This window comes from Nicotiana attenuata, chromosome 9 (assembly GCF_001879085.1).
Source record: "Nicotiana attenuata strain UT chromosome 9, NIATTr2, whole genome shotgun sequence".
Taxonomy (NCBI): Eukaryota; Viridiplantae; Streptophyta; class Magnoliopsida; order Solanales; family Solanaceae; genus Nicotiana; species Nicotiana attenuata.
In genome coordinates this window covers 2,353,020-2,375,803 of record NC_031997.1, presented here as the reverse complement: position 1 = coordinate 2,375,803, position 22,784 = coordinate 2,353,020, and the positions used below count along the sequence as shown (strand labels likewise).

Sequence of the window (22,784 nt, the reverse complement as noted above, 5' to 3'; positions counted from 1 at the left end):
GTTGATCCAAACCTATAGGCATGCTTTCTACAATTTTCCAGTTTTTGATCCTATAAGCATAATCTCTACATTTTTCCAGTTTTAGATCCTATAGGCATGGTTTCTATAATTTGTGAATAAGGTAGCATGTAAGCAGAATACTACATGCACATTGTTGAACCTATAGGCAGGATTTCTAACACACGATAACTGAGCATGCAATAGCACATTATTGAACCTATAGGCAGGATTTCTAACACACGATAACTGAGCATGCAATAGCACATTATTGAACCTATAAGCAGGATTTCTACCCAATTTGTTGCAAGTATACAAAATCCCTTTCCCAATTTCACTAACACCCCAAAATGTTATTAATAATATTACAGACCAAGATTGAATGTAGTAAATTACAAAATAAGTATAACTATAGGGAGCCTACAACGGCCCAAACACACCTGGGCAGGCCAAACCTTCAACCCACAACAACTCCAGAATTCATGTTCATAGATACAAAATAACCAGTTGTTGAGTGATTCACCCCTATATCAAAGCTGAGCGTACAAAACCCAAGTCCCTAGTGTGTTAGAGTTCCCAAGGGCTTCAAGAACCCAGGGCAGTGCTCACACTAGGGAAGGTCACAGAGATCATTCAGAGGAAGGACTAGAGACCAAGTTTTAGTGTGTCAGAGTTCACAAGGGCCTCACATGGACCCCGAGCAGTGCTCACACTAGAGAGAGGTCAAAGGACAGAACTAGAATAGCCTTGGCTTTCAGCCAGCTAAGAAGAGAACTTAAGCAAGAGGTGAAAGAGAAAAGACTAAAGTTGAGAGACAAGAGTTGAGGGGTTTAAACAAACACAACCAAGTTGAACATATTAGGCAAACAATTGACCAAATCACAGAATTTAAAAGCAAGCTTAATGTAAACTTAGGGAAACAGATTCAATACTTAGCACATAAAGAGTCACATGCTGATAAGAAAATGTTTGCAGGATTGATTGGGGTTATTATCACTAGACAGGTTGAAACATGATTGGGAATTATGCTAAGTATGCAGGCAACATTGTGCTAAACCACATAATCAGAGAAAGGGGAGGGCCCCATGTTAGCAATGGGGCAAGATCACAAACACATATGCCAAAACATGTTACAAAGATTCTGGATAGCATGAAAGGCACACAAATAGTAGATAAGCATCCAAGCATTGTTATAGAGGTCTAATTAACAGAATATGATTCAACTTGTGCCAAAAGTTTAACCTAACACCTTAAAGCAACAATTCAAAGCATGATGAGATCACAAACAGATACTAAAGGGATATGGGAGCAAATAAGCATGCTGAGGGACATGATGACCAACACTGAAAGTCTCAACACAGACTACTGCAGGGATTCAGGGGGGGGGGGTAGGGGAAGGGAATGAATAAACACGTTCATATGCGTTCAAGAGTCAATACACTAATTGAATAGGCCCTAAAGAAGCTCAGCTTTCCCAATTAGGCACCGATAATCTTAGAACTAGTAGCATTAAGAGTGAGTAGATGCAAGAGTTAGCAGAATGATGCTTAAAAGTAAACCAGGAACATGTTAAGCAAGAGATTCAAAGATGAGAACACATAAGGATGAAATTGCGAGAGTTAAATAACTCACTAGTTAAACGAGAAATGCAAGAAAAGAACAAAAAAAACCACAATGTTCTGAATCGACAATGAGAAGAAAAACCTCAGAAACTTAATGGCCTTGGCTTTTAGCCGGCCAAGACCACAATATAGAATGAGAAATAACAGAGTAAAGTGTAGATCTAGTGGGGTTATAATGATTTCCCCGTCTGTCCTAAAAGGGAAATGGGGAGGGGTTTATATAGTGTAGAAATCGAGCAAGTAAACATGGCAAAGAAGTCGTTCAAACACAAATAAGGGAAAAATTATTCAGGAATCAATTAGGATCGAATTTAGGGCACAAATCAAAGGGGTTCAATAAATCAACAGAGAAATCACCAAATAGTACCAAAATCGTTATTTAAGGCAAAGAATAAGTAGAAAAAAGGAAAACCTAAAGAAAAGAGTAGTCAAACACAGAAAAGGAAAAGAATTGAAACCAGTAAGGAGGAGAGGAAATTCCAGAACCCTAATTTTAGGCATAGTACACAAATTGACGGAAATAAAAAATAAAAATCACATGCTGCATAGAATGAGATGAACATAGACAGAAATCTATTCAAAATCAAAAAATCGAGTCAGATTTGGTATGATGTTAAAAGGATCTGAAACCTTAAATTAGGGTAAGTAGAAAATCTTAAAGATACACACAGATTCATAGCAATTTATACCATAAAAGAACGAGAATGAACACAGATGGAAATGGTCAAAAAGCTGAACCAAATTTGATTTGATTTCTAAGAGATTTGCTTGCCATATTTAGACAAGCAAACTAGGTAATGCCAAAGACGAACCAGTAGTGAGGGGAGGTAAAATAAGGTATGGGAATCCATGGTGGATTCCCATTTGGGGTTGGATTTGGGAGGGTTTGATAGGAACGACGGCTAGGGTTCATGAGAGATGAGAGACGAGAGTGTTCTGTGGCGGCGGGGGTGTAAAATGATTAGGGTTGGGGGTTTGGTTGGGTTAAAAGAAGCAGATGTAACGTGGATGTTGATCTTAGAGATCAACGATCTTGATTTAAAAGGGGTCCTAGGTCGGGTATTAAAATGGGTATGGAGACTGGGCTGATAGGTTTTGGGCCAAGGGTAATTGGGTTATGTTTGGGTAGCTTAGGTCCGAAATTAATTGTAGAATTAGGGCCAGATTTTAAATGCCTAATTTTTAATAAATAAATAATTTATAAAATAATAAATAAATAACAAAAATATCATTTGTGAATAAAATGATTTAAAATAATTATGTAACACTATAAGAATATAAAAGGTTTTTTTTTTGCATAATAATCATAAGTACATATGGGCTATTATTGCAAAATGTGCAGTTTAGCCTTAAGAAATGCAAATGCAATTATAAAAATGCACTGAAAAATATTTAAATATTATGTTGGTATAAATGATAAATTTAGATGATTAAATCATCATAAAAATAATATGAAGGATAATTATTGGATACTTATATAATAAAATGCATAAATAAATTGATTTTAAAGAGTTTAAAAATTATGAAAAATACTTGTGCAAGCNTATATATATATATATATATATATATATATATATATATATATATATATATATATATATATATATATATTTGGAAAATATAGGAAAAAATTGGGTATCAGCAATGTTCACTTATTCCGGCAATGAAAACTAAAGCAAACCATGGTGCGAAAGAACAGGAGGAAACAGAAAGAGAAATTTTTTTTAAAAAGAAAAATAAATCTCTCACGCTCTGGAAAAAGGTGTAATACAAGCACTATGCACATCACCAAATTGTGTCTAAATGGCACATATGAGATATAGTTAAAATGTTCAAATGGAACAGACTTAAGATAGAGTGTGTAAGTGAAAAGTGAGGACTACTTTAAGGGGTTGTCGATGTATTTGGCCTATATTGAAAGATCCCTGATGCCGAAGACACTACAAGACAAAATGAAATCAGTTACGAACTTCGTTGCTAATCTGTCGTTAAATCGCTCGTAACGATTATAATTTTTTGATAAGTTGTAGTTATTCCGTCACTAATAGAATTAGCAATCGATTTTTCTGTTGAGCTATAAAATTCGTCCGTTGCTAATTCCTACTTTTAAGCAGCAAGTCCTCTCTGTTCTGGAAAAAGGTCATATCATGCTTAAGGATTAGATAAAACACTACTTCGATGCCAAGATATGACGATTTGGGCTTTTATGCTCCATTTATAATTATTATATTATTATTGAAAAAATGACACTGTACAGCCGCTCTAAAAATAATATTTAAAATCTATATATATATATATATATATATATATATATATATATATATATATACATTTTGTATATCATATACAAAAATTATATAAATTTTATACACTTTTTCAGTTACCGAATATAAATAGTTTTTGGAGCGGGTTAAAAGTGAAATTTGCCCTTTATTATTGTCACAAATTAATTAGGAATTTTTACCTCCTGTAGCAAAGGTTGATACCTTATTTATTTTACCCTTTTAAAAATTTATATTCCATAGCTACCTTTTGATTTTTATAGCCAAATATCTCTCTCATTCTTTTAGATTTTTCTCCACCCTCTCTCTCTCTCAACGCCAATCTTTCTCCATGAATACAACCATGATTCTCCACTGATTCATCTCCATTGTTGAACGAAATTTTCATTGTCAGTGGCCTGGGGCTCTGAATCAATGTCGAAATCAAGCCCTAGAGAGAAAGATGGAGGTTCGAAATCTGGTATTGAAAGGTAAATTGGGGCTGACAATGAAAATTTAGCAGATTGTGCAATGGGCTTCGGTAAAGGGACCACCAGCGGCAAAGCCGGCCAATTCTACGTCGTCACTGACTCTTCCGACAATAGCAGCAACCCTAAGCCGGGAACCCTCCGTCACGCTGTCATTCAAAAGGAGCCATTGTGGATCATTTTTGCAAAAAACATGACCATTAGATTACATCAGGAGCTGATAATGCAAAGCGATAAGACCACTGATGGTCGTGGTGTTAACCTTCATATGCATATGTCGCAAGTATTTTTGAAAGGAATTTTTAGGGTAAATTGGGGCTGACAATGGAGGCTCGAAATCTGATATCGACGAGACGACATTAGGGTTATTCTTGAACAAAGACGACTGAGTTTGGGGCTGAGCAACTTGAAGAGTCTGTTACCTTTTTTTTCATTGTATGTATCTCGTTGTATTCTATGTATTTCATTGTATTCATTGTCTTTTTTTCCATTGTATTTCAATGTATCTCGCTGTATTCCATATATTTCATTGTATTCACTGTCTCGCTATATTCCGTGAATGTATTCATATATTTTTTTTTATTAATATAATTTATGGATTTAGATGTATTTATGTATTCAAATTTATAATTGAGTTTGTTGAGCTATATTAGAAGTCTATTTATGTTAATTAATTCACTTTCCGTTTAAAAACAACTGAATAGATCACGATTTACGCTATTTACGTTACTGTATTAACAAATATATATCATGAATACAGTCGAATACAATAATTGCCTAACTGTACTCCCCTGTTTCACGCCGAATTTTGCTACTGTATTCATGAATACAGTAGCTTAAATACATCGAATACACTCTATCAAAACTGAAAACGTAGCTATAAAAAGTAATATAGTAAATGATAACTACAGCTAGCTAATAACCATTAAACAATAGTGGTTTGTAAAAGTTTCTCAATTTATTACTAGTACTTTTTCATCTCAAATAGAATATAGGAGTAATATAATTCGTCAATCTACTGGCGTTAGAAAATTTATTGTAAAATTTTAATAATGTTTTAACATTTTAAAATATTGTAAGAATGTTAATAAAATTTATTTGAGTGCGCATGCCCCACAAAACAAATAGTACGTCAAAATCTCGGTTTTACTTCTGTCCTCTTCATTTTTCTTCAACTTTTGCTTTACTTTGTCGCTACCTTTTTTTTTTTGGTTTCCATTTTTGTCTCTTTCCTCCAATTTTCTTTGCTCGACTTTAATTGATTAGTTTACTGACTCACTCTGCATTTACTTCAAATCATACCCTTTTAGAAATTTGAGAGACATTCTCATATTCAGACAAATTTTCTCTGACTTTTTGACTAATTAATTAAGCAAAAAGCAAGAAGTTATTGTATATGGAGTGGGAAAATCAGCAGCAGCAGCCACCGCAGACGGCGGAGGATATGAACGGCGCCGCCGTAGGAGGAGGAGGGATGTTTGTAAAAGTAATGACTGATGAGCAAATGGAAGTTCTACGTAAGCAAATTGCAGTGTACGCTGTAATTTGTGAACAGCTTGTTGATTTGCACAAATCCATGGCTTCTCAACATGATCTTGCTGGTCTCTTCTCTTCTCTTTCTCTCTCCAATTATTGTCTATACTTTACCTTTTATATATTGTTTTTTTTTTTTCGAAATCTGATTTGTTATGAGTTCTGAAGAATTTTCACCTAAGATATCACTATGGGTAACGTTCATAATAAGTGAGATTAGTAACTCGAAAAAATAAGTCACGTAACTTATTACAAAAGCCAAAGGTTTTGCAGCTTGTTTGGACGGTTGTTATATATCGTATTGTATTGTACTGTATTATTTTGATATATACAATATATGGATAGGTTGTATTGTTTGTGTTTCATGGTGTTATGCACTAATAATATGAAGAATAAACTTGCAATATTATTAAAACAAATATGAGGTAGAATTATTATATAAAAAGGTAGGGTAAAAGATAAAATATGATTATTATTTAATAATAAGAAAGGGAAGATAAGAGAAAAAAATAAGGTAACGACGTGACCACACCAAATCGGTTGTTACATAAAGTGACACTTTTGGTCGTTACGTAACGACGGACTTAACGATACGATACAATAAAACTTAAGTTAAATAATAGTAACTTTTTTACATTATCGGTTTATATAAGTTAAATTTTCTTCTTTTTCTATCTCTACCTCTAGTAAAGATTTAACCTATATACATTGCGTGTAAAAGTACTTAATTTAGTTTAATCTATTGTATTAGGTATTTTGTATTATTACCATTTTACTAATTTCATTTTTTATGAATATTGCTTTAGTTATCTTTTATCTGACTTGATATTGTAAATAGAGTATTTTTTTTAACTCTTCCAGTAATTGAGTTCAAAAGGTTTACCTAAAACAAATAAGATTATTACCTTTGTAGCTGCATAGTGCCCAGAATATTTTTTTGCATCTCTTGGTTAAAGCGGTCTAAGTTCATAATTCAACTTAAATGCCTAAATATTTTTGCATCTCTTTCCTTTTTGAGTTTTAGACTTTAGTATAGAATCTTACTCTAACACTAGTAAGCGATTATTTTGATTTAATTATATGATTTTTGACCTTTGTTGTTGTTGTTGTAGTTGTTGTATGTTGTGCACTTGTGCCAACATTATTTTCTTTAGTTCTTAATAAGTACTCCCTCCGTCCCAATTTATGTGGTATCGTTCCGATTTCAAGAGTCAAATGAGTTTTTCTTTGACAGTGATTTTTTCATGCGCCTTTTAAATATTTTGATTAATTATTGTGCCTTATAGTACATTTTACGTAGTTTTCAAATATATAAATTTTATTTTAAAAAACTTAAAAATTCAATATTTGAATTCATGGTCAAAATTAAGAAGTTTGACTCTTGAAATCCGAATGATACCACTGGATCAGGACAGAGGGAGTGAATAGGAGTAGTACTGGAAGAGCTTAATACAAATATCCTTATTAGCAAAAAAGTAGGGGAGGAGCTCAATTTTGTTGTTGTCGCTCCATTTAAGCAGGGGCGGATTTATAAGGGGAAATATGGGGCATGTGAATCCATGATCTTTCCGTAAAATTAGATATTTTATGTATATATTTCTAAAATTGGTATAACATTAAGCGTTGGCACCCAGTGAATGATGCACTTGGTTGAAGGTTGAGTTATTTACGAGGAACAAAAATCAATTCTCACTTAATACTTTTTTCCTCCTTTTTTTAGTGCAACCATGTACTAAAAATGCTAGATCCGCCTCGGCATTTACGCTTTGTATTTTCTACTAAACAAATTCATCTCTATGAATGTATAACACGTATTTTCATTCAATTCCTGAACTGAATTAATTTGTCTAAAATTGAACATGCTATTCCTGCTACCTCAGGAACTAGGCTGGGGAATCTGTATTGTGATCCGCTGATAACATCAGCTGGACACAGAATTAGTGGCAGACAACGTTGGACGCCAACGCCTGTGCAACTTCAGATTCTTGAACGTATTTTCGATCAAGGCAATGGAACACCAAGCAAACAAAAGATTAAAGATATAACCTTTGAATTGTCTCAGCATGGACAAATTTCTGAAACAAATGTTTATAATTGGTTTCAAAATAGACGTGCTCGATCGAAAAGGAAACAGCAGGGTGGTGGTGCAATGAACACCGTTGAATCAGAGGTGGAGACAGAGGTCGAATCGCCTAATGAAAAGAAAACAAAGCCAGAGGATTTGCAATCTTCTCATATCCCAACTTCAAGAGCTGAAGAGGGTAGTTCAAATCCAGCTGGAAGTTTTGATCAATTGTCCTTCTATGCAATGTCTAATCCAAGTATGTTCTCTTTTTTTAAAAATAGATTATTTCCTGTAGCATCATTTTGTTTTAGGAGAAGGGTAAAAGTACTATCTATAATATGAAATATCTTAATTCTACCGTTCGTTATGCTTTTCATTTATACCCTTCCAGTTTATTTTCGTTGACTGTAATGGAGTTCTAGCTTGAAACCTAGCCGAAGTATAACAGATAGTAATTTTATTTTATTGTCAAAGGTAAAATAGTAAATATGGACCTCTTTTATCAGAGTATTTTGACACGTGAAAGCTACCAAATTAATCCACGCTAGAGCTCCGTTAAAGTCAACGGCAAATGTGAAATGATTTTTCGATGGCAAGGATATGAATGACCCCAAAGTATAACAAATGATGACATTAAGCTATTTCGCATCGTCGAGGGATTACTTCAGCCATTTCCCCTTCATCCAATAGTGAATATCTTTTTTTTCTTCTATTAGACATCTTGTGACTGAGAAGGCTAGTTTATGTCAGGATCAGTAGAAATTAATGAATCAAAGCTGAGCCACTATTTCTATTTTCTGCTTCTGTATGATGTTTAACTGGGGTAACAATTACCTAAATGTGGTTATACTCTGGCTTTTGGACTTACTATAAATTATAATTCAGTTCAAAACCAAACCATTTGTTTCATCTTAAATATGATTAGGAACCATCTTTTTCAGAATTTTTGGTTCAGGTGTTTGCCATCACTGGATTTGGTTATATCTTCAAGACATGAATCATGTCACATGATTGTTTGTTGTTGTTGTTTTTGCTCTTGTATTCAATTGAATTGAAGCAAGTTCTGTTGTTGAAGGGGACAAAACTTTCAAAGGTTGCTAGAAGAAGAGTTAATGATAAGATATTGCTTACATATTCTTTTCGTTGGCAAAGTGATCTTGAATTATGGTGACTTATAGAAGTAGGATGGAAGTATTCCATGAGAATTACTAATTAGAATTGTTTATATGCAAGTCTTGAAATGTGTTAACTTCTATACTCTAGACAGCAAGAATTTTCTTTCTTTAGTTCGCCAAATCTCACCTAATGGTTGTCAATTGTTGTTGTCTCCTTATTGTGGTCTTAGTCAATACTCACCTCCTGAGCTAACTTTCGAGGTTGATTTAGGCCCAGGTCCAGTTTTTTAATATCGTATCAGAGCAAAATCCAACCCCATTCTTGATTTACCCAATATTGAGCCGCCTTGTTATGTTTTACATGTTTTAGATCTCCAACCCTGGACCATGTGAAGGATGTTAAGAGTTACATGTTGGTTGAGGGAATGATCAACAGTTCGACGGTCTTCACCTCATGAGCTAGCTTTTGTAGTTGAGTTAAGCTCAGATTCGTCTAACAATATATATTCAACAACAAACAAAAAAATGGATCGACCTTGAGTATCCAATTTATGCATTGTTCCATTTCTTTTTTTGATATTTCTGAAGTAGATGTTATGAATATGGATATGCAGGAATGGACCAGGTAATAGAAAAGATGGAAGAGGCAGGTAGCTACCATCCATATCTACATGCAGAAAATTACGACATGATTAGCCAATGACCAATTTAGAAACTGTCATACGTTGTTTAAATACTTTGATTGAGACAAGAAGCAAAACAAAATTCTGATCTTCATTTGGCAATTGATGCTGCTTCTATAGCAGCTTGTCTTTGTTTCTGGATATCTGTATCTATGAACATGCTTATGGGAACCATAGTAAATTGTAAATACAAGTATTTGATATGCGTACTAATACTTCAACTTTGCAAGTTTGAGATTGATGGCTTACTCTTGATCAATTTATACCATATTTCCCCTTGAAACAAGGTTGTTCCTCTTGAGATTTTTAATGCTCTATAGTATTAAGTTGTATGAGAACTTGGTGGATTTTTAAGGACAATGAACTGTTTTAACATTTAATTGACTGACAGAACTAGTCTTGGTTTAGGCAATAGTGGTCAAACATAAGAACCTGGCGGCTAAATGCTTCTTGCCATAAGATATGGTTCATTCATCCTCCCGATTAACAGAGAACAATTTTTATTTTGTTTCTTAGGTTCTAAGACTTGTCGTCTCCTTTACCAATGAGCTTTCGGTCTACAAATCAGATGAGACTGCGATTCTGGTTTCCTTTGTTGACAGGATTTTGTTAGCCTATGGACATGGGCGGAGCTATAGGGGTAGAAGGGGGTTCATCGCACGAAAATTACACTATATACTATGTCAAAATTATTTTTATGTGTATATTGTAGATGTTGAATTCCTTAGATTTCTTCCCGCCTTTACTTCTTTATAAATTTCCTTCGTCAAAAATTCTGGCTCCATTACTGCTTATGAAGTGTCATTCCAGGTACTTTTGTCAGTCGGCGATATCTGGAGGTGTGAGAGGTTGACCAGGGCGGGTTTAAGAAGAAGTCGAGGTAGACCTAAGAAGTACCGGGGAGAGGTGATTAGTCAAGACATCGCGCGACTTCAGCTCACTAAGGACATGATCCTTTATAGGAGGGTGTGGAGGTCGAGGATTAGGGTAGACGGTTAGTAAGTAGTTGTGAGTTTCCTCCTTTCTTACCAGTAGTAGTAGTAGTAGTAGCGCGCTTGTACTTTCCTATTTCTCAAATCTATATTACATCATATTGTTTAGTTTGTTTCAGTTATCATATTCTCCTGTTGTTACTATCTTGGTACTACTTATTCTTTCTGCCCCCCCCCCCCCCCTTTCTCCTCTCTCCTTCCTTTTTCTTCTTCTTCTTCTTAGTCGAGGGTCATTGGAAATGACCTCTCTGCCTTCACTGAGTAAGGGTAAGGTCTGCGTACATGTTGCTCCCAAACGCACACGCAAGTATACGTGGTCGTACAAGTAATAAAATGATAAGTCGAGTGTCGAACCCACAGAGACTTATATCAACTACTCACTAACGCACCAATATTGTTATTCCGTCAAGCTAAATTTGAGTTCAAGAGTTTAATTATGCTAACTACAATTTTAAGTAATAACTAAATTATCAAGTAACGAGTTGATTGTTATGTATTCAGTAGAGACAAGTATTCCAGGGTTGTGATCGATTCACCAATCGTATTATGTTCTAATTAACTCTCCCTTTCATATAATTCACTCATGGTCGCTAATTAATCGATAAGTACTCTCATAGCTTTCTCCCGAAGTACTACTCACCTATTCTCAATAGATTAATGCATATATTCCTATGAAATCAATCTATTAAGAATGCATTAAGATTACGATATTTAATTAAGCACGGTGATTAGGTATATTCCTATCCTAACCACAAATCCGCTCCCCCTAAGGGTTAAGATCATGCTCTCTTCAATTCTTCTCTAATCTAAACACGGCTTTCCCAAGCATAGTATAGATAGTGAATAGAACCTAACTGCTGGCCAGACAATTAAGCAATTAAACACAAAATTGAAGAAACAACCATATATGAATGAATTATAATCAAGGTCAAGTTAATATCAAACAACAATATTCATGGCTAAATCACAACCCCAGAACAATGGGTTTTAGCCACTCATACTAGTGTGCATCACAATTAGGTTCAATTTCATCACAAATAGCAAAGACAAAGAGAAGAAAAGAAGAACTTGATAGTCCAAACTCCTCCTTGCCTCTTGCCTCTCGATTTTTTTGCACTAAACTATGAAAACCTTGATAAATTGACCTTGGGCGAGCTTGACTTTATATAGGTTAAGTGGGTTTCTCTCCAAATTTCCAATTTTACCCCTAAATAGCTCTTTTTTGGACCGGCATCGCGCGAACTCGCGCGTCCTTCGCGCGTCTCTTCGCGCACTATTCTGCCTCAGCCTTTAACGCGCGCGAACTACCGCGCGATTTCGCGTGTTTCTTCGCGCATCTGGGCTTGATTTTTTTTCCATTTTCTTGTCTTGTCCTTGCGAGCACTCAACTCCGAGGGGTCGTTTTTGCTCTTAAATCATTCCAATAGCCTCTGGAAAGCACCATATAAGCTCCTCATCCTGCAATGTATACAAATCACAATTAGAGCCTATTTTTTATCAATTAACCGTATTATGTCATTGGAATATAATTAAGCGGAAGCATAAACAATAGCTAAATCACCTAGATTTCGCCTATTATCAACACCCCACACTTAATTCATTGCTAGTCCTCGAGCAATCAAACTATACCCTCTATAGAATCCTTCACTCAACCATTTCCCTTAACGCATTACACCCAGAACAATGTACATACATTACGCCTAGCAGTGATCAATCCTAGCCTCAAAGCCGACTCTCAAGTGCCATGCAATATTCACACTTCCTCAAAGTACTCTACACAGAAGTCAAGACTTACTTTTCCGTCACGAATCATATGCCCTCACAATCACATCACAAAACTGAATTCAATCCAAACATTTGAGTCATATACTCACATATATCAAGGAAAGCACTCACTCTCGCAAAAGAAGTCACATGCATGCAATTGGTACCATAAGCTCGCCCTTAATGTAAATCTCTACTAATGTAGGCTAGCTCGACCCAAAATCAATTAGGACTTTTTCATGGTTGTAATGTGGGCTAAGGGACGGGTAGGATATATTTAGGAATAGTGACTCAACCTCCTAAGCACTTTAACACATCACATGAGCAATTTTTAGCGCAAATTCTTCAACCCACTTCTCATTCACAAACAAAATCATCACACAAATACTCCCTTCTTCATTAAGCACTCTTAATTCATACCCACTAGCTGGAACAAGACACAATGTATTCATCTCTGTTTTTTTTTTCCAGTTTATTCTTCTTGTCACTTAATTTCCGCTAGTGGTGTATTCGTTTACAACACAAGCGCACCATTCATCCTTTTATTGGTTTCACTCAAAAGCCAGCCCACACTTATTTTCTTCTTACTTCTTTTAGCGCTCCTCTCACCATTAAAGTGCTTTAAGAGGTAAAGCGATCAAAACAATGTCAATTAAGAACAAAAGGGTATAGGCTTGTAATGCGGGTGCCAAACAAAAGTCTAAAGGTTCAAAAGGGTTAGCTAGGGACAAATTTTATTTATGATAAGCAATTAAGCACAAAAAGGTCAAAGAAAGCCTAAAATCATTTTTCAAACCGAGCATCACCTAGGATTTCGCTTCAACTCACATACCGGGCAAGTTCCAGACACAAGTACAATACATGGACTACACAAATACACACTACACATGGCATATGACTCATTCAGATCAGCTCCTCAAGACGCTCCGTTACGAGCATTTAATTTAGTAACAAACATACAAATTAAGGCACTTTTAGTGAGATTCAACAATTAGGACTAAGTGTTACACTCTAGGGTCTATTGTGTTCAGGTGTGTCAACGCTATGGGTTCTCTTTCAATTTCCTAGCTCGTAGCCCATTACCCTAATCTACAAATCAAAAGAAAACAAAAAAATAAAAACTATCTATGCCCGGTTCAAGCTAAACCCTTGGAAAAGAACCGCGGCCTAAAGAAAAACCAAGGGGGAGTTGCTACACTACTTGAGAAAATAAAAAAATCTTTTTGGTGTTTTCTCTAGACTCACTTCCCTCAAGAAAATCGTCTAAGAGATCCGTCATCAGGAAGAGCCTACAATTTTTCAGTTTTTTTTTTCTTTCTTCGACTCAATCCCTTAAGAACCCCGTCGAAAGGGATCCGTCGTCGGGCCGAGCCACCTATCTATTGTAAACTAATGATTCCTACTTTATACCAACACTATCAACGTCAAAAAGCACAAAACAAGATAAAACCTAACAATCAATTAATACACATACATACATACAACGAAGTACCCCCACCCCACACTTAAAGATAAAGACATGTCCCCATGGCTTAAATTTTAAAAGAGCAGTGAGGTAAAGAGACTTCTCTGGAGCTTCACTCTTGGTCGGAAACAGTTTCGGGGTTCACGTTGCACGCACGCCCCAAAGCTCGCAGCCAACCCATGAACTTCTTTTCCGACTTGACTTTTCGGTCAGCTATCGCATCCACACGAGTGCCCAATTCAGTCATGGAGGTGCGTAGACCAGCCAGCTCCTGCTCCAATGCGGTGTACCGGGACACTCTGGCAGTTCTTGAAGAGGACGCTGCTCCTGACGGTGCTGCTGGGGCTGGCTCCATGTCCATTTGTTCATCCGCGTCCTCCGCCGATGCATCAGAACCACTCTCATCCTCTCCACCTGCCGCTGCCGCTGGGGCTGGCCCCGTGGTGTTCTTGCCAGGTCGGATCTTGTGGTCTTTTTTTACCAGCCCGTCCACACGGGTATTTTCGGGCACCTGCACTTGCCTGCAAAGCTTAGTCACCAAAGAGGGGAAAAAGAACCCATACTGGCGTTGGGGGAACCTGATAAACATCTCGTCGTGGATCACTTTTGCCATGTCGAAGGGAACACCCTTGACGAAACACCAAATCAATGCAGCTCGGGGTCCATTCACCTCCGTAGTATTTTTGGAGGGAATGAGGCGACTGTTAATCACATACAACCAGCTCTTCGCCTCAGGAGTTAGGACGGAGGAATGGAACTTATCTCCGTGTTCCAGCCACTNATGGCATCAAATTTATACTGGCCCCTAAATCACACAGGGCTCTACCAACTTCTTGTTTTCCAAGAGACAAAGGAATTGTGAAACTCCCAGGATCCTTCAACTTAGGAGGAAGTTTACTCTAAACTCTGGCACTGCACTCTTCAGTAAGTGCAACTGTTTCGAACTCTGCATGTCTTCGTTTGTTTGCCACAATATCTCTGAGATACCTTGCATACTTAGGCACTTCCTGCAAAATTTCCACCAAAGGCAAATTCACACTCACTTGGCTCAAAATATCTAGGAATTTCTTGTACTTAGGATCATCTTTTTGCTTCTGTAGTCTTTGTGGAAACGGAGGTGGTGGCCTAGTCTCAATTACTGGCTCGGGTCCTTTATCATCTTTCTTCTTCCCCTCAACTGGCTTGGGAACTAATTCTCCTTCAGGATGAGCTGTATCCTTCTTTTTCATTGGAACTTGTTCTAGTGCTCTTCCATTTCTCAAGGTAACCGCATTGACTTGAGCTTTAGGATTGGGCTCAGTATCACTTGGAAGAGCCCCTGGTGGTCTAGTGTTGTGAGCACTGGCAAGCTGTCCCATTTGACGCTCTAAATTTCTCACTGTTGTGGCGAGGGCTTGCTGTTCAGCCATCATTTTTTTCAACATGTCTTCAAGGTGACTTGTAGGACTCGCTTGTTGTTCAACCTGAGGTGGTCTATATTGCTGTTGAGGTGCTTGAGGCCTGTATTGATTCTGAGTGCCCTGGTTTCCACCCCAAGAGAAGTTTGGGTGGTTCCTCCAGTTGGGATTGTAGGTGTCCCCGTACTGATTTGTTTGGCCTCGATTTGCATTACCCATAAAATATACAGACTCTGGATTTTCTGGGCATAGATTGCTCATGTGACCCTCTCCACATACTTCACAAAATATTTGAACCTGTTGTACTGGTTGTACTTGTTGCTTGTTGATACTCAAGTTCATCTGGTTGACGTGATTGGTCAGTGTAGCAATCTGCGCTGATAATGCTGAGACGACATCTAACTCAAGAACCCTGCAGACTTTTGCACTGTGTGCCTGCCCATCTCTCCTTGCCAATCCGGATTGCTCTTGGAGAATTTGTTCAATAATGCATATATCTCATCAAAGCTTTTCTCCAACACCTGACCCCCAGCTGCAGCATCTACCACGATCTTTGTTTCAGAATGTAGTCCTTCTATGAAAGTGTGAGCTAACACTTCATTCGTCTGATTGTGATGAGGACAATCTTTGAGTAGCCCCTTGAACCTTTCCCAAGCTGAGTATAAAGATTCACCTGCTTTCTGTTTGAAGGCCACTATTTCACTTCTGATCTTTGCAGTTTTGCCTGAACGAAAGAACCTTGCCAGAAATTTTCTTGCCAAATCGTTCCATGATGTAATGGAATTTGCTGGTTCTGCCTTTAGCCATCGCTTAGCCTCACCCAATAGAGAGAATGGAAAAAGTGTGAGCCTCACATAATCTGGAGTGACCCCGTTAGTGATATAAGTATCACTAATCTCCAAGAAGTTCAGAATATGCTGTTGTGGATCCTCGTGTGGAAGACCCATAAATTGCCCGTTTGCATGAAGCAGCTGGATCATGCTCTGTTTCAGCTCAAAGTGCCCAGTGATCCTGGGCTTCACTATACTGGAGCTGACATTAGCAATGCTGGGCATCGCCACCTCCTGAACAACCATGGGTTGCTCCTCTGCCATGTCCACAGGAAATTGAACAAGTGCCTGAATATTATTCGTGTCCTTTGCTCCTCAACCTCCTGTGAAATGTTCTCTCAGGTTCCGGATCAAAGCCTTGAAGTCGGTCCTAGCTTCTGATCCTACGCATTCAATCAAAGTTCCTGAGATCCGAGCAACAATCAAGTAACGTTATACTCGACGAAATAAACAATTAAAGCAAAAAACTAGCAAGTAACTAATATTAACTCCCCGGCAACGGCGCCAAAAACATGTTGCTCCCAAATGCACACGCAAGTATACGTGGTCGTACGAGTAATAAAATGGTAAGTCGAGTGTCGAACCCACAGAGACTTATATCAACTACTCACTAACACACCAATATTGTTATTCCGTCAAGCTAAATTTGAGTTCAAGAGTTTAATTATGCTAACTACAATTCTAAGTAATAACTAAATTATAAAGTAACGAGTTGATTGTTATGTATTCAGTAGAGACAAGTATTCCAGGGTTGTGATCGATTCACCAATCGTATTATGTTCTAATTAACTCTCCCTTTCATATAATTCACTCATGGTCGCTAATTAATCGATAAGTGCCCTCATAGCCTTCTCCCGAAGTACTACTCACCTATTCTCAATAGATTAACGCCTATATTCCTATGAAATCAATCTATTAAGAATGCATTAAGATTACGATATTTAATTAAGCACGGTGATTAGGTATATTCCTATCCTAACCACAAATCCGCTCCCCCTAAGGGTTAAGATCATGCTCTCTTCAATTCTTCTCTAATCTAAACACGACTTTCCCAAGCATAGCATAGATAGTGAATAGAACCTAACTGCTGGCCAGACAATTAAGCAATTAAACACAGAATTGAAGAAACAACCATATATGAATGAATTATAATCAAGGTCAAGTTAATATCAAACAACAATATTCATGGCTAAATCACAACCCCAGAACAATGGGTTTTAGCCACTCATACTAGTGTGCATCACAATTAGGTTCAATTTTATCACAAATAGCAAAGACAAAGAGAAGAAAAGAAGAACTTGATAGTCCAAACTCCTTGCCTCTTGCCTCTCGACTTTTTTGCACTAAACTATGAAAACCTTGATAAATTGACCTTGGGCGAGCTTGACTTTATATAGGTTAAGTGGGTTTCTCTCCAGATTTCCAATTTTACCCCTAAATAGCTCTTTCCCGGACCGGCATCGCGCGAACTCGCGCGTCCTTCGCGCGTCTCTTCGCGCACTATTCTGCCTCAGCCTTTAATGCGCGCGACTTCGGGGCGCATCTGGGCTTGATTTTTTTTCCATTTTCTTGTCTCGTCCTTGCGCGCACTCAACTCCGAGGGGTCGTTTTTGCTTTTAAATCATTCCAATAGCCTCTTGAAAGCACCATATAAGTTCCTCATCCTGCAATGTATACAAATCACAATTAGAGCCTATTTTTCATCAATTAACCGTATTATGTCATTGGAATATAATTAAGCGGAAGCATAAATAATAGCTAAATCACCTAAATTTCGCCTATTATCCGTACACACTACCCTTTCCAGACCTCACATGTGGGAATATAATTGGTATGTTGCTGTTGTTGATATCTGGAGTCATCATCAGTAACATGGGAAGTGTAACATTTGTTGTCAAAGGAGACTACTGTATGTCTCTTCCTTTCATTAATCTCGCTGTACCATTATTTCTAATTTAGATATGTAAAGCAGTAGCACTGTTTCTTTTGTTGTCTAAGAGATTTGGATCAGCAGGACTGCAGGAGGACAATGCACCATTAGTCCCTCCTTTTTGGCGTTGGTGTTGGCGGCAGGGGCGGCTCAAGAAGATTGGGGGCCTAAAGCCAAACTATAATGAGAGGCCTTAAAAAAAAGTTATCATTCTACCTTTTGTAGATGCGCAAAGTCATAAATAATTCCTTTTCCATTAATAATACAATTAATCTATTTAATCTCTCTTGAATCATTTTTTATCTTAGGTAAGATTCTACAATTTTAATTTTCTTCTTTTCGCCGAGGAAATTAAACCGTTACATGAATTGTTAAACTTGTTCTATAAGCAATATACGCCTTTAGAAAAGAGTCAACGTTAAAGGTAATATATTTTCACATAGTCTACATATCTCAATGCACATTCAAAGTTGTAAATTATTTTTCTCTATATTTTTAGGGGAGAAAAAAACCTGACCTCTTAACGTCTATTGGCAACATCAATATACATATATTTTGATGGTAAACTTTTGCTTACTGAACTAGCCGTAATCAGTATATTATACCAAATAGTCTACCCAATAAAAACTAAAAAATTTCAAGCTCATATGTTGAACAAATAGCTTAATTTTTAATTTTTGGATCCTAACAACCTTCTACTCATTTCAATAAATATCTCATATTTGTGGAGCATGAAATCTTATGCTTTAATACTTTTTATACGACTTTCCGGCATGTTTGAGGCAATGGTTTAAGAGTTAGGTTGGATACACTATCTTGTAAATATTTCATCGCTTATTAGAAGAAGAAAATAGTGGATATATATGTTGTACTATTCTAAAAATGTATATAGCTTTTGTACAAGAATTAACCACGTCACATAATATCAATTTAAAATTATAACAATTTTTATAAAAAAATATATATTAACATGAAAAATTGGGGGCCCCAAAATTTTGAGGCGTAAAGCACTTGCTTTAGCTGCTTTAGGCTTTAGCCGCCCCTGGTTGGCGGCAGGGGGGTGCGGGCGGGGGGAGTATATTGTAAGCTTAATGTGTTTGTTGAATCAGTTTGTGTGCTCAAAGCATGTCACAGAGCAGCTACAATGTAACTGGTTAAGATGTATATGAGACCTTTGCACTTTGGTAAAAAATCTTTGATGGTTACTTTATGAACCAATGACTATTGATTCTCTCATTTTCCGGACTTGCTTTTTCCTCCTTTCGCAAGTTTAGATTGTATGCAAATCTTCTTCACTGAGATATACCCGCTGCTATTATCCGCTCTTAAGTTGTAGTTGCTCTTTGACTTCTCTTTTTATTTCTTTATGGGTCTTCCCAAACCGTTAGATCAAGATAAGAAAGAAAACAATGGCGTTAGATAAATGTCTTCTTTATTGAGGGAGTAGGTACTTGTCACCCTTACTTTTCAGCGAGTTACCTTAAACGTTACTAACTAATTCACTATATCCGCTATCGAATAGCAGATAGAAAGTCTCTTTTATTGTTAGGCTTCCCTTCATTATCTTACTCTGACCTGACCTCCACTTTTAGTACAAGTGGTAGAATTACCCGACATCTATACTTGGCGGGAGATAACAGGTGCTTAGTGAAATAATTTGAGGTGCGCTCAAGCTGGTCGAACACTATCGCTATGAAAAACAAATCTGTCATGAGCAAGAGAGAGATAATAAAGCTTCTGATATTTACCAATTACACATAACATCAGCAGATGGTAGTTGAACAAATCAACGGACTATTCTTTAAAATAGCTTCCTCTCTAATGTTTCAAGAGTCCCAACTTCATTATAAAAAAGAATAAATACACATAAAAGACAGGTCTCAGGCCATAATATATTGTTTAGACTTAGTACTAATAAGAATAGAACCAAATGGTCATTTGATCAAACTATGACCATTTGCAATGAATGCTAAATAGACATGATCATAAATCTCACTCAAATTTCATAATCGTACAAAGCCTATTATCAAGAGCCTTCAATGGAAACAAATTTACAAGTGGTAGGAAGGAAAAAAAAATGGACAACTTACTCTTTGGTAAGGAATTAATGATTATTAACACCCTCCTCAATAGTAAATTAAATTCCAATCTTAACCATAATAAGATTTCAATTTTCACACAAAGAAAAACAAACAGTTCTAAGCTCTCTATTGCTTCATTTTTACTGTTCTTGAACCGAGGGTCTTTCGGAAACAACCTCTCCACCTTCGTAAGGTAGGGGTAAGGTGTGCGTACACACTACCCTCCCCAGACCCTACTCGTTGGATTTCACTAGATTTGTTGTCGTTGTTGTGTTCTAAGCCTTGGCTCCAAAGATCTCCAACATAGAAGAGAAAGTTCCATACACTGAAAAAACTGTAGCCATTACAATAATTGCACCATCACAAGCCAAACCATGCCATCTTAACTCATCTTTGAACACAATCAAATGAAACAAAGCAGGCAATACAAAGCCAAGAATAATGCACACACTGCTCCCAACAAGTGACAAGAAATCAGCAAAATTTGGTACCAACAATGCCACAATTGTCACTACTAAAACTACAATCCATCTTATCCAAAGACAATACCTCCCTTCACAAAATCTCCTTTCCATTACTTCATATACTGGATTCATCATGAGTGGAAAAGTAAAGAATAAATTTATACAAAGACCAATTTGAACTAAGCTGCTAAGCCAACCTTGTCCAAGATTAGTAGTAATTATATCCTTTGTCTCTTCACCAAAAGCAAAATAGCCTAATACTCCAAAAGCACCATAGATTAAAGATATTAAAGCCATTGACAAACCCAAGATTTTACCAAATTTTGCCTTGTTTTTCATCTCAGCTTCTAAAGGCAAAACCATTCCAACACCTTCAAATGCATAAACAGCTACACCAAGACCATAGAAAAACACACTAAACCCACCAAAAGCTTCAAGAACATGACTACTTTTGAGATAAACCATCACATCTTCAACCATAACTACACCCATAGCTCCTAATTCAACAACATCAGCAAAAATACTCAAAGGGGCTAAAAGGGTAAGACTAGGAATTGAATTCAACCCCAACTGAAATGGAAAGCAGCTCCAAATATACACTGTTTTAGGTGGAAACCCCAAGATTTTAGGACTTGGATTTGATTTGGAGTAATTAAAACAATATGCTAAAGTATTAGCTATGAAAATCATGTAACTGATACAAAAACCAGCTTGTGATAACACAATCATAGTATCTACAGCAAACCTACCAATAGGTCCACAAACAGCAAATCCCAAATCACCAAAAGATGAGATTTCTGAAGTTTTAAGATGGGATTCAATTTTTCTTCTTGAAAATACAAGAAGCATCATACAATGGTAAGTTAAAAAGGCTACTGAAAATAGCATAATAGCACCCATTATCCATCCTGTTCTTTTAAAAGTATAAGGAAGGCCAAGAACTCCTGCTCCAACTATAGCTATAAATACATTAGCAAAAGTTTTGGATGGTGAAGAAAGGTGTTGATTTTTGGCTAAAAGGGGTGTATCTTCTCTTGGGATTTGTAAAACATGAGAGGATGAACTTGCTTTATTATTTTTCTCGAACCCCATTTGGTATAATCTTAAATTCTTAATCAAGAATCTCAATACAAGTGCAAAAATCAGATAAAGATCAAAACTTTAATTCAAGATTACCTCAACTTTGAGTGAAAATAGTGAATATGTTTTTTTTTTTTTTTGGAAAAGGGGAAAAAGCTTTGAACTTTGCTTATGGTTTTTGCCTCTGCTAAAATCAAGAATCTCAATACAAGTGCAAAAAACCAGATAAAGATAAAATCTTTATTTCAATATTACCTCAATTTTGGGTGAAAAACTGAAAATAGTGAATACTATGTGTTTTTGGGGGAAGAAGGAAGGAATTGATATGTAAAAAGGGATTTTTTTTTTAACTTTACTTATGGTTTTTGCCTCTGCTAAATTAATCAAGAATCTCAATCCAAGTGCAAAAACCAGAGAAAAATCAAGACTTTTATTTCAAGATTACCTCAATTTTGGGTGAAAATAGTGAATATGTGTTTGAAAAGGGAAAAAGTTTTGAACTTTGCTTATGATTTTTGCCTCTGCTAAATTAATCAAGAATCTCAATTCAAGTGCAAAAACCAGAGAAAAATCAAAACTTTGACATCAAAATTGCAATCAAATAGTGAATAGTATGTGTTTTTTGGAAAGGGGAAAAAGCTATGAATTTTGCTTATGGTTTTGGTTATGATAGATTCAGGAGTTTAGAAAGAGATATAAAGCTGTGGAGCTGTAGGCTGTCTTATCAATAGGAGTAAGTTGAAGGGAACTTTCAAAAAGGACAAAATATGAAAGTGACAATTAAGCAATATTGATATATTTGAATAATATGAAAGTTTATAGTTCGTACACGTCTCTTTTTGAAAAATTTGTAGTATTTGTTTGCAAAAAGAAGTATTCAAGTATATAATAATCCTAGACGTGTCCATTTGTTAATTGAGAAAATATCTGCTTGCAAAAAGAAGTAATTCTCTTTTTCTTTTTCTTTTTATCTTTGTTCTCTTTGTTTTCTAGTTGAAAAGGACAGAATGATATATT

General features: G+C 36.4%; 2 protein-coding genes across 3 annotated transcripts; one reads left to right on the top strand and one right to left on the bottom strand.

Moving 5' to 3' along the window:
• Window positions 5,550-10,900, top strand: LOC109231960 (WUSCHEL-related homeobox 13-like). Of its 2 annotated transcripts, none has more exons than XM_019397572.1 (3): window positions 5,550-5,969; window positions 7,782-8,222; window positions 10,575-10,900. In XM_019397572.1, exons 1-3 carry the CDS (start codon window positions 5,765-5,767, stop codon window positions 10,607-10,609), a joined length of 681 nt encoding a protein of 226 aa, XP_019253117.1. In that variant the 5' UTR covers window positions 5,550-5,764; the 3' UTR covers window positions 10,610-10,900. The 2 variants fall into 2 exon arrangements, with proteins under 2 accessions (XP_019253117.1, XP_019253116.1); XM_019397571.1 differs by lacking the exon at window positions 10,575-10,900 and adding an exon at window positions 9,696-10,005 and having other exon boundaries at window positions 5,552-5,969.
• On the bottom strand, window positions 20,023-22,475 carry LOC109231959 (amino acid transporter ANTL1-like). Its single transcript, XM_019397570.1, has one exon. The coding sequence runs from the start codon at window positions 21,777-21,779 to the stop codon at window positions 20,499-20,501; it is 1,281 nt and encodes a 426-aa protein (XP_019253115.1). The 5' UTR covers window positions 21,780-22,475; the 3' UTR covers window positions 20,023-20,498.

Bases quoted from the DNA above. Each gene is read 5' to 3' on its own strand.
- LOC109231959 (XM_019397570.1), bottom strand. From the start codon at position 21,779: ATGGGGTTCGAGAAAAATAATAAAGCAAGTTCATCCTCTCATGTTTTA.
- LOC109231960 (XM_019397571.1), top strand. From the start codon at position 5,765: ATGGAGTGGGAAAATCAGCAGCAGCAGCCACCGCAGACGGCGGAGGAT. The intron at 5,970-7,781 runs GTCTCTTCTCTT...CTGCTACCTCAG, and splicing joins TTCTCAACATGATCTTGCTG to GAACTAGGCTGGGGAATCTG. The intron at 8,223-9,695 runs GTATGTTCTCTT...ATGGATATGCAG, and splicing joins CTATGCAATGTCTAATCCAA to GAATGGACCAGGTAATAGAA.